Source organism: Thunnus thynnus, chromosome 3, assembly GCF_963924715.1.
Source record: "Thunnus thynnus chromosome 3, fThuThy2.1, whole genome shotgun sequence".
NCBI classification, from domain to species: domain Eukaryota; kingdom Metazoa; phylum Chordata; class Actinopteri; order Scombriformes; family Scombridae; genus Thunnus; species Thunnus thynnus.
This window is the reverse complement of record NC_089519.1, coordinates 27389592-27408842: the sequence shown is the minus strand read 5'-3', so window position 1 is coordinate 27408842 and position 19251 is coordinate 27389592. Positions and strand designations below refer to the sequence as shown.

The 19251-nt window shown below is 40.1% G+C and overlaps 1 protein-coding gene across 1 annotated transcript in view; it reads right to left on the bottom strand.

The window, feature by feature from the left end:
- fhdc1 (FH2 domain containing 1) overlaps window positions 1-17331 on the bottom strand; it is a 37890-nt gene extending 20559 nt beyond the window's left edge. The window contains exons 1-2 of the mRNA XM_067585098.1: window positions 17099-17331; window positions 119-942 (exon numbers count right to left, since the gene is read on the bottom strand). Coding sequence (XP_067441199.1) covers window positions 119-622 — 504 coding nt within the window. The 5' untranslated portion in view covers window positions 623-942; window positions 17099-17331. The remainder of the gene's footprint in view (window positions 1-118; window positions 943-17098) is intronic.
- Window positions 17332-19251: the final 1920 nt, after the last annotated feature.

The window sequence follows — 19251 nt, the reverse complement described above, 5'->3', positions numbered from 1 at the left end:
AGTTTATGCAGGTCCGATGGGTTGAATATATTACCCTCAATCAGAAACTACATCATCATTACAGTCAAAACAAATGTGTTTTAGTTGTCGGTGTTTGGACACACTGATGAACACTCACCTCATCTTTGCTGCTCTCTTTGAAGGACCGGGCCCGGGAGATACGGGCTGATGTTCCAGTGGCCGGCGTCCCCCCACGTATGCCTGTCATTGCCTCCTCCTGCTGCCCGAACAGCTCCTCCACAGAGCGGACGTCGATCTGGTACTGCTGCTGCCGCACTGCCAGCGTCCAGATGTTGGGCTTCCCGCGCACCTTCTCCTCTGGGATCGGCTTCCAGAAGAAGCTGCGTACACGGCGCTTCTTCCTCGTGTTGTGGCTGGTGGACGTGGTCGCCGGGGGCGGCAGAGGCGGAGGAGCCCCGGGAGGCGGGGGTGGCAGGGGAGGAGGAGGGGGAGCTTCATGCTGGGTGTTCCGGGTGTCACTGAGGGAAGGTAGGGTGGAGTGAGTGTGTCCAGACATAGAGGATGGCTCAGAGGTGGTGATGGAGGAAGTGATGCAGCTGCTGCCCTCGCTGCTGCAGCTCTCTGGCTCATTGGTTGAGGTCGGACAACTCATAACAAGCATCACAGGGATAAACTGTCAACATATGAGCTCGATGCTCTGAGTGTCTTTCGCAAACTGAAAAAAAAATCTGTATTTTCTCTTTGTAAACAACTAATTCTTTGAGGAGCTTCAGTTCACCCTGAGGAACATCAAAATGCTGCAGTGTACGTCCCCTCAGTGGTGGAGGAAGGTAGCTGTCCCTTCATCTAGTCACAATGAAGGGAGTATGTCCTTTGATTGTGTCCATCTCCATCATTCAGCTGGTCATCCATCGAGCTGAGCAGAGCCTTTGAACGTTACCTCCCAGGGGAAGAGGGCGGAGGGCGGCAACAGCCATGGAGCTACAGAGGCAACAAAAACAACATAGGACAGGATTATACAGAGGTAGTCATGCATGTTGTCATGGGCAATCTGAAATTAGGGGAAATTAAGGGGTGCGACAGATCAAAAGGGAAGGGGTACTCAGTCAAAGGGGCTCACAATGAGGGAAATGGCAAATCCTATTTTTTCTATTTTTGAAGGGCTTTGAAGTCAGGCTCTGGGGTGTAAAATGGTCAGAGACATTACACACAAAGCTTAGCTTCTGTAACACAGTTTGGTGTCATTTTCATTCTAAAACAGCTCTCATGTAGCGGGCTACTAAAGATAACTAAAGTAATTGCAGGTTAACGCAATAATGTGATTTCCACAAATAATTTCCTTTTAATAAAGTCATGTCTTGTGGTAGTGTGATGATCTGGTTTGACCTCAAGGTGACACCTCGATGCCTTAAATGAATTCTCACTAAAACTGCTGTAGCTGTCAATTATTTGTTGCTGTTGACTCTTCAGTTTTAATCTAATTAATTCCATTCCTTTAATTAATTACTTAAAAAGACAGTATGGGATGAACTCTGGTCAAATGAAAAGCAACAATTACTAAAATCCAGTCAGACAAACTTCCTCAGGTTGGTGGCCAATCAGCATCCAGTACTGATAGTAGCTTTATGGAAAACAACCAGCGGTCTCTCATGTATACCAATCAGCATCATCTGTTGCCATAGGGAAGAGCCTGTCGCATAGCAACGAACAATCACAAAACAGCACAGTGTGCCATAAAAAAGCTAATTTGGTCAGATCAATTTGTAGGTTCACCCTGCAACAACAAAAAATTGAAACAACTGAAGAAGACATTTATTCCATGTCACTGGGCCCAAAAACAGACACATCCACAAACTTGCAGAATAGTCTAATAATAGTTATTTTTTTAGTTTTTTTTATCTCAGCCTGGAAACTGCATTACACCTGTGAGGACTTTAAATTTAATCATATAGTAGATATGAAGGAAAACTCTTCAATTGCATTATAACACCTGAAAAACTCTAAATTTCCACCTCAGCTGACAGCTCACTGTGGGAGAACATGAGTCAGGGACCCTGAGCTAATAGGATCTGTGTGTGTGTGAAAGTGTGTGTGTGTGTGTGTGTTTGCACGGTCTCTCTCCCACAGCAATGTGGACACGTCGTCTCCCCAGCTTCCGTTTTCCTCTGCACGCCTGCGGCTAATAGGATTCTCATACAGTGATTATCTACAGGTAATACAACAAAATTATGATGATGATGTAAAACTAAAATCGGAAGCAGAGCTTCAAGTATTAGTCCATTAGTCGATTAGTCAATGGACAGAAAGATATTCTGCAACTATTTAGATAAACAATTCATCATTTATGTCATTTGTAAAGCAAAAATGTCAGATAGTCTCAAGTTTCAGCTTCTTATTTGTGAGGATTTGCTGTGATAATAAACTGAATATCTTTGGATTCTGGACTGCTAGTTTGAAGAGGTCACCTTGGGATTCAGGAAACTGTGATGGACATTTTTCATTATTTTCTGACATTTAGAGAGCATACAATTAATCGAGAAAATAATCATCAGAATAATTGATAATGAAAAAACTCATTAGTTGCAGCTCTAACTGGAACCATAAAACAACATGACACTGAGTTTTATTCAAGCACCTTGGCCTGTAAGAGAGCGCCCACCACTATCAAATTAAAGGGGTGGTTACTGGTTAACACAGTGGGAATTTGCTTCTATTCCACACAATCACTGTTGAAAAAACACAGTTGTGTTGAGTCTAAGCCCCCCATTGCAAACATGCACCTTGTTATGTAAATAGCATGTCGGTCTCATGTCTTTTACATAAAAGTCACATTTCCTTAGTAATACTGTGTATTGTAAAACGGCACTGAATTGAATGCTCTCACATTAATGTAAAGGTTACAGCAGCATAAGGTAAAACATGCACATACAGTGGAGAAAGATGATTTTAAATTAACAAAATTTACAGGTCACGGAAAACATTATTTAAACATAGACTATTACAATTTGAAACAACCTCTAGAAACAGCACAGTGTTTCAGAAGAGAATTTACTGAAGACAGGAAGTGGTCATTGAGTGGTAAAGGAGTACTGGAAAACTCAACCACCTCATAGACCAGAAAGGAGGGAAGTACTTGAGCCCCCCCCCCTCTTCCCTCCTTGCCTCTTATTCAAATTATCAGCTGCACTGTTGCTCTCAGTTGGAGGGAAACTGGTCCTGTTTCAGGACAACACATCACTCACAGTTGACATGGCTACAGTGATCTGATACTCTTCTCGGTCTGAACTAAGAAATGAATAGAAGTTCTGACAAAAACAGGAGATGAATCGGAGGCTCGGTGGTGATGGGGGTGATAGTGTGTTGCTTTCAGCACCTTAAAATTGACTTAACAGAAAGAATTTGATTTCAAGGCAAACAATTGGAACCAAGATAAGTCAGCACGTTTTCTATCTTTTGCATTTGCTCATAAACATAATAATAAACAATTGTTATCAAACACGTGGCTACTTTCTGGTGATTTCTATAATCTACTTGCTGCCTCTTATACAACCTTTCAAGTACATCTTAGGGGTAATCTCCCATTAGTCAGCAGCCTTGTCCACCTGATACCAGAGGGATCTTTACTAATTAATAAAGCAGACGTCACAAATGGCCTCATGTTGCCAACATCAGCCGGCGTGCTCAGCTGTCCCTTCTTCAGAGCCGGACCACAGCATCACTCATGTCTAATTCATGAGACTGTGAGAACAACTGACCTCACACCGAGTCATCTCCTTATGCGGAGCTAAAAACATGGCTGCACTAAAAGATGCAATGGAAAACAGAAAGGGAACGGGAAGGGTTAAACTGTCTGCCACCTCGGTTAATGTTTTTATTGTATTTTATTGTTTATTCTGCACATTGTCATCTTTGCTACAGTCAGCTCCTATAAAAGAAGAGTTCAACATTTTGGGAAATATATTTATTCGCTTTCTTGCTGAGATTTAGATGAGAATATTGATCCCTCATGTTTGTTCAATAAATATGCAGCTGGAGCCACGAGATGTTTAGCTTAGCATAAAGACTAGAAACAGATAAAAACAGCTTGCCTGTCTCTGTCAAAGGTCAAAGAAATCTGTTCACCAACACCTAAATTCAGCAATTAACTAAAATGTTATATCTCATTTGCTTAATCTGTTCAAAAACTGGCATCTTGGGACTCCAGGAAGTCACTGCTCCCAACCAGCAAGTCTAGCACATAGCCCCCATAAAACCACAAGTAGTTGTTTTTAGACAATAAGTTTGTACAGATTAAACCAGATATACATTATAATGTTAATAAGTGAGGTTTAGAAGTGCTGGAAAGTGGACGTTTTAACTTTGGACAAAGCTAAGCTAGCTTGCTCCATAGTCTTAGTGGTTAAGCTAAGCTAACCGTGTCCTGGCTCTAACTTTAGATTTGATGGATAGACATGAGATCAATCTTCTTATCTAACTCTCAGCAAAAAAGCAATAAGCCTTTTTCTCCCCTCAAAAAGGAAAAAGGTCCAACTATTCCTTTAAACATGAAGATACAACCAGAAAACAGTTAGCTTAGCATAAAGACTGGAAGCAGAGGGAAACGCCTAAAACTGCAAATTGTTGTTTTAATGCCTGAGTTTATGTATGAATTAAACTAAAGAAACATAACATTCCCAAAAAAGTCAAACTGTTCCTTTAAAGCTGAACACACACTTGGAGACACCCTGCAGTTTTCCGGTCTGCTCTCTAACTCTAGTGAAACAGACATCTGAGTTGTGTTACATGCGGTACATTAATCCTGCCTCTCCAAAGAAATCAGCTCTGTGACTGTGATTGATAAGTGGTATTTCCTTCTCATTACATTACATCTCAAACTGCATGATGAGACAACAACCAGCCAACAAGGCTGTAACCGACATCATTTGCCTAACATGATTTACTGAGGAGGAAACACACCTGTCAGTAACACTATACAGAGGAGCCCTGGGGGAGAGAAAGCAGAGAGACCGTTTCCAGATTTCACACATCATCCACCTGTTGCCGTGACAGATTGTGGGTACACCTGTTGTCGACCCCGAGGCATTCCCACTGCTATCAGTCTTTATTAGTGACAAGGAACACCCCACCCTCTATCATTAGTGTCTGATGGGTAACACAACAGAGGTCAAAGTTAACATGAAGAAAGAAGTGGGCCCCTCCCAAGAGGTCCCAAGAAGCTCAAGATGCCCCGAGTACAAATTATATTCAGTCTAATTGTGTAGGGTCCTGTTCTATCTCCACAGGTCTCGGGTCTGTGTGTCAATATGTCTAATACCTGATACTGGTGCATAATAATCATTGCAAGCGAAAAATGTGTTTTTTGAGGTGAGATGGAGACTGTGAACTGTGAAGTGCAGGAAAATGGAGGGTTTCTTTGACATCTTGAGGAAGAAGTTGACAGAAAAAGGACAGAAAAGAGCACAAAGTAGGTGAAACCAAATGTAACAACAGCTCTTCTTTCTTCATCTTTTATACAAATTGCTGATAAAGATGAGAAAAGAGCTGGAGTTGTTCAGGTTAGCCACATTGTTTATCAGGTTTAATTATCCTTTCATCTCTTGGGGCCCTTTCAGATGCGGTCACTTGTTTTAAAAATGACTCCACTTGTACTAATTCCAACAACTCAAGATATCTGCTGATACCAAGAACTGATCCTATACCTATTCTGTCATTTTGCCAATTTTTCCTAGATCTCTCACTGCAAAATCTGGATCCCTCACTGCATAGATTTATTGGAATGATTTTTATGAAAGGTAACATGAGGTCAGGGGTGCTGTGGCACTAAAAAACTGAGTTGGCGGCCTGCTATGACTGAATGAATGTAATGGATAGCCGAAACACTGACCACTAAATGACATCAACAGAGAAACTGACGGTTGAGAGTGGATCTATTTATATTATGGCTGATATCTGATATACTTAATCAGGTCAGTATCAGCGCCAATATTGATCCAGTGAATCGGATCGGTGCATCCCTGCAAAATTTTGGACTGACTTGAAACAGACCTGTAACAGACCTGCTCAAAACTGAAATCCACAACCTGAATCTGGGCGAATGACTAAATCGTTAAAACAATCGGAAGGAAAAAAAATCACTCTTATTGAACCTGGAAACAAATGAGTGAGAGAAATGAATGCAGATGATTCCATGCAGGAAACAAAGGTATCGCTGGTTTTACGACTATGAAAATGATGTGAATCATGCGCTATGACCTTCAAAGTCACCAGATCTCAACCCAGTTAAACACCTATTGGAGATTATAGAGGGACATGTCAAACAGAGCTCTCCACCACCACCATCAAAACACCCAATTTTGGAAGAATGGTGTTTATCTTTTCAGCAGACTTGGAGAATCTTGCCCAGCACTTGATTAAGACACTTTATGTTGGTTCTTTGTTTAATTTGTCACCCACCTGTAGTTTCATAATATACAAAAAGTGATGCAGAGATCTCTGACTGCTTTCCTGTTCCATAAAAACCCAACCTGCACAACTGAAAAGGTTTTTAACTTGTCGTGACTGTCAACAGGAATCCAGGGAACCGCCAAGTCCAAAACAAATAAAATCTGCTCTCACTCACAGAAGTGTGATGCTGAAGGTCAAGGCACCGCTGCCTGCTATAATAATCCCCTGTTGCTAACTTCCAGTTCAATTTCCTGAGGGTCAGTGAGCCCCCTGCAGAGCTGAGGTCTTTCACTCACACTGTAGGGGCAAAGAGGCGCGTTCACAAGGGGTTTGGCCAATCCTGCTCCATCAACATCACCATGGGAACGCTCGTTAGCAGAGAGCAGTTCTGCATAGAGCTCAGTGGGGTGTCGCTGTCGGACCTGTTTGTTTTTGATCCGTTCGACCACCTTGATCTCTGCTTGCCCAAACGGTGGTGAGAGGGCAGGCCATGACGGGATTTTAGTGGCACTGAGGACTATTTTTTTTACTCATGTCTGTAAAACAAATTCTGCAAGCTAAGATTACAACTAAAGGTCATTTTATTGTTGATCAATCTACACATTATTTTTGTCAATCAGTTAGTCTACATATATCAAAAGGGGTAAAGAAGTGTCCATCTCAAGTCGAGCCCAATGTGAAAACAGCCCAAAACCCGAAAAAGCAGCTTGTCTCCTACTGTGTGAATAATGTCCTTGAGTTTTGCCTCAAGTCGAGTCAAATTTATTTATGTAGCCCAAATCACTTTTCACAAATTTGCCTCAAGAGGCTTTAGAGTCAGTACAGCATACTCTTGTGTGTATGTGTATGTCCTCTTTCCAGGTACAAAGAACTGTATGACATCTGACATTTTCTGTCGATGAACTGAAGCTTTTAGCTCAAGTTCAAGTAGAAAACAGGTATTACTCAAATTTTGTCATCAAACTGAGGCTCCACCTCTTGAGACTTGTTTGAGGACTTTCCTATCAACCAATGATAATCCAGGCTGAAGGATACCTAAACTACCTGTTTTGTCTCTTATGTCATTGCAGTCAAAATGCTGCTTCACCCCACCAACACCAATGTCAAGGCCCTCTTTACAACTCCCAAAGGGGATTTCCAAAGGGCTACTATTTAAAGGGTTTTACACTTATAATTAATTGAATTGATTAAACTATAACTGTATAAAATATGCACACACTGTCTGTTGTTCACCGCTTGGATCATCTGTTTCTGTATTGTTCAGCAGCTCAGTGTGGATGAAAAAACGCTGCACCCTTTACAATGGAGAAGACCAACAATAGACTTTGAGTTGAGCATATTCTCACCAACAACACAACACAAACACACACACAGACACACAGACAAAAGAGTTGTGTCGCCAGAAATTCTCTTTTCACATAAAAGAGGATATGAAATGACATCTTTTAGGAGCGTGTAGCAAACAGAGACAAACGTTTACAGTACAGCCGTCCTTGGCGACAGCAGAGAGACTGCAGTTCATCATTCAGATGTCGCAGAAGGTGACAGACTGCAGCAGGATCACTAATGTATTCAAGCTGTATAAATCTGGTCTGCCTCATAAATCACATTAAGCCTCCACCCTCATCCTAAAACAAAATGCACCTTAGTCAAATAAAGTGCATGTCAAAACCTCAATGTAAAAAGTTTGCTGACAATATCTTTTGACACCAGACAACATGTGCTTAAGTTACAAACTAAATATGTGCTGAACTGCAGTCCACTTATCATCTCATAATGCTGGTTGTGTAACACACAAATTAACTACCAAGGACAAGGAACAAGAAACCCATTATCCAGGAAATCCAGGATTTATCAAATATTTTGAAAGATTAAGCACTTGGTACCTTCATGTCTGTATTTTCTGAGTGACCCCTTGCAGAACCTGACTGAGTAAATTATTCATGTCCCCATGAATAAAGTAACCTCTCTTCCAACCCAACTGCTGCTGTCCTGAGCTCAGTGATGCCAACCCAGAGGCAATTCACCTGTGGAAACTTATGGTTTAGTGAAATATTCAGAAAGCACAGAAAAAAAAAAAAGGTCTTGACTTATGTACTTTATCTCTAGAAAGTTGGCAGCTTGTCTGCTACGTGAATATTTCAGACAAAACAATTAAATTAGCTCTTAGTTTTGCACTTTAATCTTGCTAAATTAGCTCCTGTGATAATCACCTTTGCAGGATCAATGAGTAAAAACGCTCAAGCTTCCAGCCTCACTCCCTTGACACAAAGCGATCAAGATGTGGACTCTGGGTGAGCGAGCAAATCAATGAACATGTCAGTACTCTGTCCACAAGCTGTCAAATCAGATAATCCTCATCATATGAGTCTCATTTATTTCCTCTACTCACTCCAACCTCTCTTCCTGTCTTTAAACTATTGTTCAAAGGTTGTCTGAAGACATAGTAATGCTCCTCTCAGGCTTTTTTATCTTAACTATCTCTGATCCAATCCATCATGACAGCAAGAAGAGGGAATTCTGATTAAAACAGTGCTGTATTTGACATGTAACTTTGAAATTATATTGACAAAGGAGTTAGGTTACATCTGAATTTACAGTGAATTTAGTGCTGCACGAACAGACGAACAACCTCCAAACAAACAGCCATGTGTGCTACAGTAAGTTCTGCGTGGGGGATTAATGTGGCTCTAATAGAACTCAACAGTTTCTTCACTCTCAAATCTGCAAAATCGGTTTTGAGGAGATTATTACATGGTGTTATTCGTCTGGGAGCGAGGAATGGATTCCTCAGGAGGCCAAGGTACAGTACACGGCACCTCATGCCATGTGAAACTAAACCTTCGGTACTGACAAACATGGATCTTTGCATCACAGGGTTATCTTCAAAAGGTTAGCTGAGGATCGTCTGCCTTGCCGGTCACCATAGGTTAATCTTCTCATTGCACCTTCTCAACGTCCAGTTGTGCAACTTTGCAGAAAGTAAAAAGCAGGAAACAAACGTACAGTATGTGTTTCTTATCATGATATATAGATACATTAAGATGTTACATTTTGATTTACATTACTTCTTAAAAAGCATCTTTTTTAAGTCCTCTCAGTATAAAGAATCTAAAAAACAAAGTCCTGCTCGACTCATTTCAGTGTCTCTCTCCATTCTTTAGGGATCTCGAGCATGGCAATTTACCTAAAAACTGTCCCCAGTGTTGCTCTGCTGTGACTTAAAATGGGCCCACGATTCATAAACGTTACTATAAATAGTCAGTCTCTCTCTCCCATCTCTTTGCATCAAAGTCCCATTCAGTGTGAGAGGAAAGCTGTCAGCTGGATGTGACATTAGTGCCTGATTCATAAACTCTGTAAGCAGCTCAATTATTAGCCTCCCCACCCCAATTATCTATTTTTTCTGTAGTTGTGCGAGGCATACTGGAGGATTCATGTGTCACATTTTCATTCTCTACACTTAATAATAGTGTTTAAAGTAAGTTACTATTACTCAGTCGGTCTTGGATAATTGGGTATATTTTTTTAACAAGTTGGCAGAAACTGTGAAAACTTCAGTTGGAAAAAAGAGAAGTGTCTGTGGTTAGCTTGTGACATCCGTGTGACTGAACCAGAGATTTATCCTTAAGTACCTCTGATAAAAAAATGTGGGTTTCTGGGTTATGTAGTGCTGTCTGGAAAGGACAAAACACTAAGTAGGCTATTTGGGGCTTTTAAAATTCTGATCAAGGATTACATCAAATAATTATGGCATTGTTTTCTATTGCTGTACTTTCAGTCCTGTTTAATGAGTCATGAAAATGATTCGCCTACTCATTCAATGATAGCATTAGATGCTATTAACCAATGAGTGAGACTCTTTCTCTGGGAATAATACTATCGATTATATATTACCAAAATTAGAAAAGTAAATTTTATATATTTACATGAGAATCTTGGAGGTGGAATAATGGTGCTACAGAGCGTATGATGGAGAGACACCAACACTGACCTTTTATCTATCACCTTATATAAATGATAGTGTCATTTAGTGTCATGTTTCTGGCCACCAGTATAAGTCCAACAACTCTTTTATCTTTGTTTTGGTCTCCACCAAGCTGCTAAATGCTCCACTCTGTTCACCAGCCAGTCGCTAACTTTGTCTGTCTGCTGTTTGGTGCTGGGCAGGTAGCATAAAGTGTGTTTTTAGAGCTTTTTTTCCTTTTTGCTGACAACAGCTGCCTGCTGCGGCCAAAAACGACCCTGATGAGAGTGATGAGACTGAACCAAACAGTTCAGTTTGTGGGCTATAAAACCAAAACAGTTAAAAGATGCTAAAATGCTGCATAGCGCTGAGGTGAGCTGCAGAGTTGGGTAAGAATTCCCTGTGGGTCACAATACATGTAGTCATCTGATTCATTGTTTATATAATAACATTGATTATAGTAGTTTTAAGATATGCAGTGAATGTGCTCTTCTAACTGTCCTTGTCTGACTGATATTTTATTTACGTTACCAACAGCAACAGTTAATGAGAAAATCTCCTGTGTAATTATTAACACATTTATCTCAAACAGATCTATCATAGAAATCTATACAAAAAGGATCTGTCATTCCAACCGCAGCACATTAAAACTCTGTTTCACACACAGAAACAGGGCAGGACATCCTTCAGACTGCTGAGGCAGAAATTATGTCTAACCAGGCATTTCTTGTAGGTAGCCTTGCAAGCACATCATTACTTTCTGCTGACAGTATGAGGAAATTATTGATGATATGGGACATACAGATTTAAAAGCTGGAGATTGCCAAAACACAAGGATTGCCAACATTGCCGTGAATCATATTATAGCTTACATCAGCTCTAAATCATAGGGTTAGAGTATAACAGCATATAATAAATACTGTTCTCATATTAGCAAGAACTACCTGGACAACAATGTAGTGTAGATGCAGCTTCTCAAAAATTAAACTAAACTAAAAAAATCTTTCAAACTCCAAAACTTCTCTGTTCATGTGCTTCTCACTGTGACACAAACACCTGCAGAGTCAGAGAACTGAGGATTTTGTAAAGACTGTGTGCAGATACAGTAGCCCCGAACACCACATATCCCCCAAGCTTAGCATAAATCTGCTAATAACAGCCTGTGTCTGAAATGAGGTTTTCAGATTTTAAAGATTAAAGCTGCCAGTTTGCAGAGCACGCGAGCCTGCTCTGTCAATGACTGTTTAAACAAACTTCAGACGGGTTCAGCTAAGACTAATATGAATGACTATTTCACCTGTAGCACAGGTTATATCATGCGCGTCAGCTAACCTGTAACTGAGGAGGAATTCTTCTAATCATACAACCGACGGCAAAACCTCTGCAAATCTGATTCATGGAATCTGTGATTATCCTCTTAACAGCTGACGAAGCAGAAACTGTTTTTAAAGGTATACTATGCAGGATTTGTCGGTTGCTGTTTGTAAACACAACATTCAAAGTTGGCCCCTCCTGCCCGGTTCTCCGCCTGTATGTGCGAGGGCGGGGCTGAAGTACACACACACACACACACACACACACACATACACGCTGCCATAAGTGCAACAAATTCCAGCAGTAAGGGAAACAGTACGAGCGATTTATCAATCAACAGTTGAACAGGCAGAACATCCACGATGTGTCCGCCATTTTTGTAGCTTCCTCTTGTTGTCACTACTTATTTATAGAGTCCTGCCTCACACCCTGGGCGTTCCTATTGGCTACACACCCACTGTCTAAAGGTTGATGCCCAGAAACATCCCGAACACAGCAAAATAATAAGAAAATACAGGCAGAGGGCAGAGTCTCTGCAGATACAGACACCGCCACACACTTCTAGTGGGTCATAAGTGATGATTGACTGGGATTATTTTTGGATCAGTCTATACAGTGTTTTTTAGGAAAATCCTGCATAGTATACCTTTAACGCCTCACACGTTAAGATCATGTTCATGAGCAGCAGATAATTTAGAACTAGATATTATATAGGAGATATGAATGATACTATATTTATATAATTGATGGATAATTTTTGCCATTTTATTAGTCAAAGAGGCCAAACATTTGCTGGTTCCATCTTCTCAAATCTTGATCTCATCTTCAGCTCATTTTAATGGGCACTTTCGACTACTGTGAAACAAACTCTCACACACAGTGTCTACACAAACTTCATCAGACTCAAATGTTGTGTATAAATTTACCAGCAGTAAGTGAGACTGTGCACAAGAGATTTTTCACTTTTATTTAAAGGCACCATATGGGTATTCTGACCTCTAATAGCGCTATGGAGCAGTTTTTTTTATGAGTGGGTCCTTGTTTTGTTTGTCTTGTGCATATGCAAGAGGACGCACATGCACGTGCACACAAGTGAGGTGATACACAGTTCTGCCAGTGGTTTCACACTATTCCAATGATCTACAGGTGGCTGTAATGCACCAAGAAACTTATCAACTTGCCAGCAAAGGCAGGGAAGAAGAAGGCTGAAAGCTAGTAAACAGGGATGTAAACAATGCAGGATTTTAAAATACTAATAATTAAAATCAGCTCTGCAGATGTTTTATGAGGAAGAAAATGCATTTAGTACTTTTGTTAAGACCTCATAATGTGTTTTGGTGAGTAACACTTGTTCAAAGTCTGTCTTAAAACAACAGTCAGGAGCCCACGTGAACATTAAAACAGGTTTATCTTGCTATAATCATTCTTCTTGTTCATACTGACCATTAGAAGATCCCTTCATAATGCACTTTCAATGTAAGTGATGGGGGACAAAATCCACAAGCATCCTTCTGGGCAAAAACATATTTAAAAGTTTATCTGAAGCTAATATGAAGCTTCTGCCATACAAATGAGTTAAATCAAGTAAATGTCTTTCAACATTACAGTCTTTATAGTACCAAAGTCCCTCTTTTTGTTATTATACTTCTACCACAGCTCAACAAGGAAACACAAAGAGGGAATTTGTTGCTAAAACGACTCTAAATGTGGCAGATATCCACTTGATATGACTAACTCAGACTGCTGGAGCCTCATATAAGCTTCAGATCAACTTTTAAACCCATTTTTGCTCAAATGATTTTGGTCCTCATCACTTACATTGAAAACACATTTGAAGAGGATCTTTTAATAGCCAGTATGAACAGAAGGAATGATTACAGCGAGGAAAACCTCTTTCAGTGTTCTTATGGACACCTGACTGTTGTTTTAAGACAAACTTGAAAAATTGTGAACCTGTCCTTTAAGATGTGCTGCCTTCCAACGCTCCTGTAACACATTGAGACAAGCACGAGACCAGCAAGTTATTTGATACACTAAACAATCAATCAACGAATCATAATGCGAAAAAAGTTAATTGATAGTGAAATAATCATCTAGTTGCAACCCTAAAAAGAAACTGGCATGGGATTTTGGCATGATAATATATACAATGAGATGGCATAAATGTGTCAGTGGGAAGACATTTTGCTATATCAGGGTTTTTACACTCAGTAGCCAGTTTATAAGTTATACTTGTGTAATACTGAGAGGTGTTTCTAATATTTTCTCCACCTTATTCATATCAATAAAGGTAGACTAGAAACACCTGGCAGTGTAACAATTCAACAGCACCACAAACTATAGCTTCCAAAATGACCATAAATGTCAATACCTGTTGAACACCTTTTTTTTTTTTTAATGAAGGTCATAAGTTATTGCAGGGAAGTTGTAATAGACTGAACTAGTTTTAGCTATATAGACGTAATAAAACAAGCAGATGTGTATATCTTAATATCTCTGGTTGCATTAGGTATTATGTAATGCAGCAAATCAATGAAGAGGAGCATTTTTATGGCCATATTGTATTTTCATGATGTTTTTATCACTGTGATGACGTACTTTGATTTATGAAAACAGACGTTACTGAGTAATTTATCAATTTCTCCTCTGATTTTCCAAAGACTTGCACAGTACATCACTATATTTATTGATATTACAACTATAAAACTGCGTACATGTGTCATGGAGAATTTTATCCACGTTGTCCACTTCTAATAGGAACGATACAATCCCACACACACACACACATACACATTACACATCAGATTGCAAACCACACACTGAATCTCCTGATAAAAAATACAAAGGTGTAACGAAACCCACTCAGGCAAGGTAATGACAAGAAGGAGGGATGAGATGGGACAGGCTACACCGTCTGCGAGGCTACGGATCAAAACGGAGCTTTGAATCTTCTCCTGTTTGTTCTTTTGTTGACAGGTGATCAGTGTCTGGCCTGCAGCAGACCACTGCGTCTGTTCCACCTCTGGCTCTGGGCTCCAATTGTTGCTTCAGCAATCTGAGCCCGGTGCCAAGATTAGCTTCAGGCAAATCACGCTGTACCTCTTGGCTTCACAGTCTCGCCTTGTGTGGTTTTAAAGCAGTGTTAGCCACAGAAGCCTACAGATTAAACACAGCATTTTGAGTAAAATAACAAATGTACTGTATGATTCAGTGGCTTAACAACTGGCTTAAACAAACAGAAGCTGAATGAGTTGCGGGTTATTATGATGATATTCAAAAGCTGGCAAATAAAGCAGGTGTCCAGGTCACCATAGAGACAACAGCAGGGAAACGGGGAGGGAATGCAAACATGTTTACATGGCAGTGGGGAAAAGTGTTTGCCCAAGGGCACAGAGACACAGCAGGCTTCACTGGAATATATTTTAATACCAGCGAAACACTACTTACAGGCAGCACATGCATACGGATCACATTACAGACTAAAACACAACAGTAGCCACTGAGAAATGTTCATATTTCCCCCAAACAATATTTATCTACATTTGTCATGCATCCTCTTTTTTTTCTTGCAAAAAAACCCATTAAAATAACACTAAAAGAAGTGGTGTAAGTTGTCAGGTACTGCTTAGTCAACCAGCTTTGCCTCGTCTTTTCGTAGAGGTTGCGTAGGGGCGGGGGGGGGGGGCTTCTTTTCTTTATAAGACAGTTTATTGCTGAGAGATTTGGGTGGTAACAGGGGTGGGTGGGCTTTGAGGGGAGACATAAGAGAAAGACATGCATCCGAGGACGCTTTCTTTCTTTCTTCTTTTGTTCCTACTTTTTTTTTTTTTAACCGTTTTTCACTGCAGACTAAAATTGATTTTATAAGACAAGGACAGATTTTCAGGCAATAAAGAACACTTGAGTTGACCCGAGTTGGCAACGACTATTCAGCCCCTCCCTGCTCCCACACAAATAAATCAAGCCCCCCACCCCCCCCTCCACCCACCCTAATATCTTCCTCCTCTGGATGACGTCAGAGAATTGAGTTTTCCATGTTACTCTCGGCCTCCACAGCAACCAGGGGTGACACCACCCTCCCCCTTGACCTGACCCGGGGAGAAACTCTTTTTTTCCACGGGGGTATTGTTCCCCACACTTGAATGGATCGCCCTCTAATTCATCTCAGCATGTGTAATAGTGTACAAAAGCCAAGGAAGCCAGGGTCCGACGTTCAGAACAAAACCAACAGGGACCGGAGTTATAAATCTATACATGTTAAACCAAAGTGTTGCTGTCGGGGCGGTAAATTCTGTTAGGAATCCACAACAACCACCAAAACATTGCTTCTTACTGCAGTAATCACTCCAAGAAACAGGAGACTGATGTTAATAAAAATGTCCAGTATAATCCACCAAAACACAAAATATGTCCTTATTTACTCAGCACACCAAACATCGAAAACTGTCAAGTACTGAAAGTTGGCATCAAATGCCTGCTCAGATTCATAGTTTTGTTTATATAATCAGTCAGTTATTGATTTAAAACTAGAGTTTGCCAGTTCTAACTATTTAGCCAAAGTTTTTTGTGCGGCTGCTTGTCATATGAGAACTTTGGTTACTTTTGTTAAACGAAAGAAGAGTTTTGCAGAAAAATAGGTTTCTAAAAGTAAGTATCTACTATTTTAATAGATAGCCAAGATTCAGCACGAGTATTGAAAATGTTTAAAGATAGGCAGCCCTAGTGCAATATTTATGGATCCTGCAAGTAGGTAAACTACAAACTAATCTAAACTTATACAATTGAGGAGATTCTTGTTTGGAGGTGACAATAAAGCTAGTATGTATGACACAAATGAACTCCAACATGAAATAACTATTGCAATGTTGACATCTGACACATGACTATAAACTGATTACTTGAATGAAAAGTAAGTCTCTGAAGCTTTAATATATTTTGGCACCTTAGCGCACAAAATCCTTAATTAATGTGTAATAACTTACATTTTGAGCTCTCTAGTAACAACATTCAATTGATAGTCATGTTCTGCAGGGGGACCATTAAAACACTGAGGACAAGCCCGATGTTGCCATGGTGTTTACAATGCCAACATACAGCAGAGCAACAGATTCAGGCCTCAAACTACATTAAATCTTTATAATGATGTAATTTCGGACCTTAACTGCATTGCAGGACACCTTCTGTTGTCACCTTAAGGCTCAAAGAGAAAAAGAAAAAAAAAAAGCAGGAGGAAGGTTAAACGCTCTCTTCTTTGCTAAAATGTGCATACAGCCTCCACTCTCACGGTACGGTGACTTTTCACAGCAGAGTTACAGTACAGGTCGTTACATATTGCACGCGCGCACACACACACATCCATCCACACACACACATACACACACACACCATGATGCGGCGTCCTGCCTGACTTACCGGAGGGATGAGAGGGCTCGTCGGGACACGTAATCCGCTCCGACACCGTTGGAGTTAGTAGGAGATACTTTTCAGAGGAGAAAATCTGTGTTGTGTGTCAGGTTAGGAGCCGCTCAGGTGAGCCGCAGCACCAGCAGCGCAGAGCAGAGACACACAGCTGCACCAGCAGCAGCAGCAGCGGCAGACGGCGGTGTTGTGAGCTTCCTCGTACGTGATTGGGCCAGGTGGAGCAGGCGCGTTCACGCCTCTCTCTTGCGCGCGCCCTCCACCCAGCTTGTGACCACTGGTGCAATCACAAGGCTGCAACCAGTGATGAGGTGGCTCAGTCAGGTGGCTTCATGTAACTATTTAATCGGTTTTCAGGTATTTTGTAGCTTTTTTGTAATATTGAAACGGAGTTCATATAACAGGAGAGGTTCACTATTAGGTACAACAGTCAGGTGCTCATATTAAAACTAAAAGAGGGTTTTCTTGCTGTAGTCATTCCTCCTCTTCATACTGGCTGTTAAAAGATCCCCTTTAAATGTGCTTTCAATGTAAGTGATGGGGGGCAAAATCCACAGTGTGTCCACACAGTCATTTTGTGCAAAAATGCATTTAAAAGTTGATCTGAAGCTTATATGAGGCTTCAGCAGTCTGAGCCAGTCATATCAAGTGGATATCTGTCACATTTACAGTCTTTTTAGCATGAAATTTGCTCTTTGTGTTTCCTTGTTGAGCTGCGCTGGAAGAATAGCAACAAAAAGTGGGACTTTGGCACTAAAAAGACTGTAAAATTGAAAGATATCTACTTGATTTGACTCATGGACTGCTGAAGCTTCGTATTAGCTTCAGATAAACTTTTAAATTTGTGCACAGAAGGAGGCTTGTGGATTTTGCCCCCCACCACTTACAATATATGTGCATTATGAAGGGATTTTCTAATGGTCAGTATGAACAGGAGGAATGATTCCAAGAAAAATCTGTTTCAATTTGGGCACCTGATTGTAAACCCGTCCTTTAACTGCTCACATCATGAGAACTTCTGGAAAGATTTATAAAACTATCTGACAGAGAAAGTTAGAGTGACATTTCTTTATAGACCAGATTCATTGTTGGCCGCATCAAAACACACCTCTGGCCATTTCTTTTTCTTTTATCTCTGCTTACTTCTTGTCTTTTAGATACATTACTTTTGAATGTATTCTTTTTTTTATTCAGGATATCAGAATGATTGTGCCACATGTATTGTGTTACATCTGCTTCCTGATCTTTTCTGTCATGTTTTGCAATGACTTTGTACGTTTTTAATAAAATAAATGTTAAAACAACAGGGTTGTTGCAGCTTGATGACATAATGCATTTCATTATTATAAGAGGTTTACATTTTTTTCCTTTTCTTTTACTCTGTCTTCCTCTAGCCCTGCTTTCTTACCATTTTCCTAAATTCTGTCCTTTCTTTTCATTTAATCATTATTTTCATCCTGTCTTGTGTCCTTCCTCATTTCTATCTCTCTGTCTGTAACTGTTTAGAAATTCCAGAAAACTGGAGATAAAACAGCAAAAAATAAACTTACAACTTCTGCTGTAGTAAAATCTGGATGCAGGACTTTTACTTTTCACACTGTGCTATTGTTTGTTGCCCTTTGCTACTTTAAGATTAAACTATTTCTATCACCACTGTGAGGGTAAAACACAAACTAGATTAAAAGTGCAAAAGACAATTAGCTTTTTATTGCACTTACTCGCACATTTAGGTCTACAGTGTGACAAATAAAACTTTAAAATGTATTTGGGTGAATTTTCCTCGCATCCAATTTATATGAAAATTCTCAGTTATGAGAATGTTCATACATCTCTACAATTTTTGCAAAAACTGCTGAGTTACAAAATTAAATTGCACCATTATTTCTCTTCATTTTTAATCGTCTTAGTGTGTCTGTCTCCATTTTTTAATTTTTAATTCTTTTTAAATAATTTCAGGTATGTAAGAAGCTTTGATAAGCGTGTATATTGTGCTATATAAACTTACCTTGTCATGTCGGAACCAAATTCTTCTTCACTCCTTTCCACTGAAAACCATAAACCTGCCGCCATACATACGATAAGTTTTTCCTTCAGTGTCGTGTTCTTAAACGCTACATTTAACTGACAATGTACCTAGAGATAAAAGG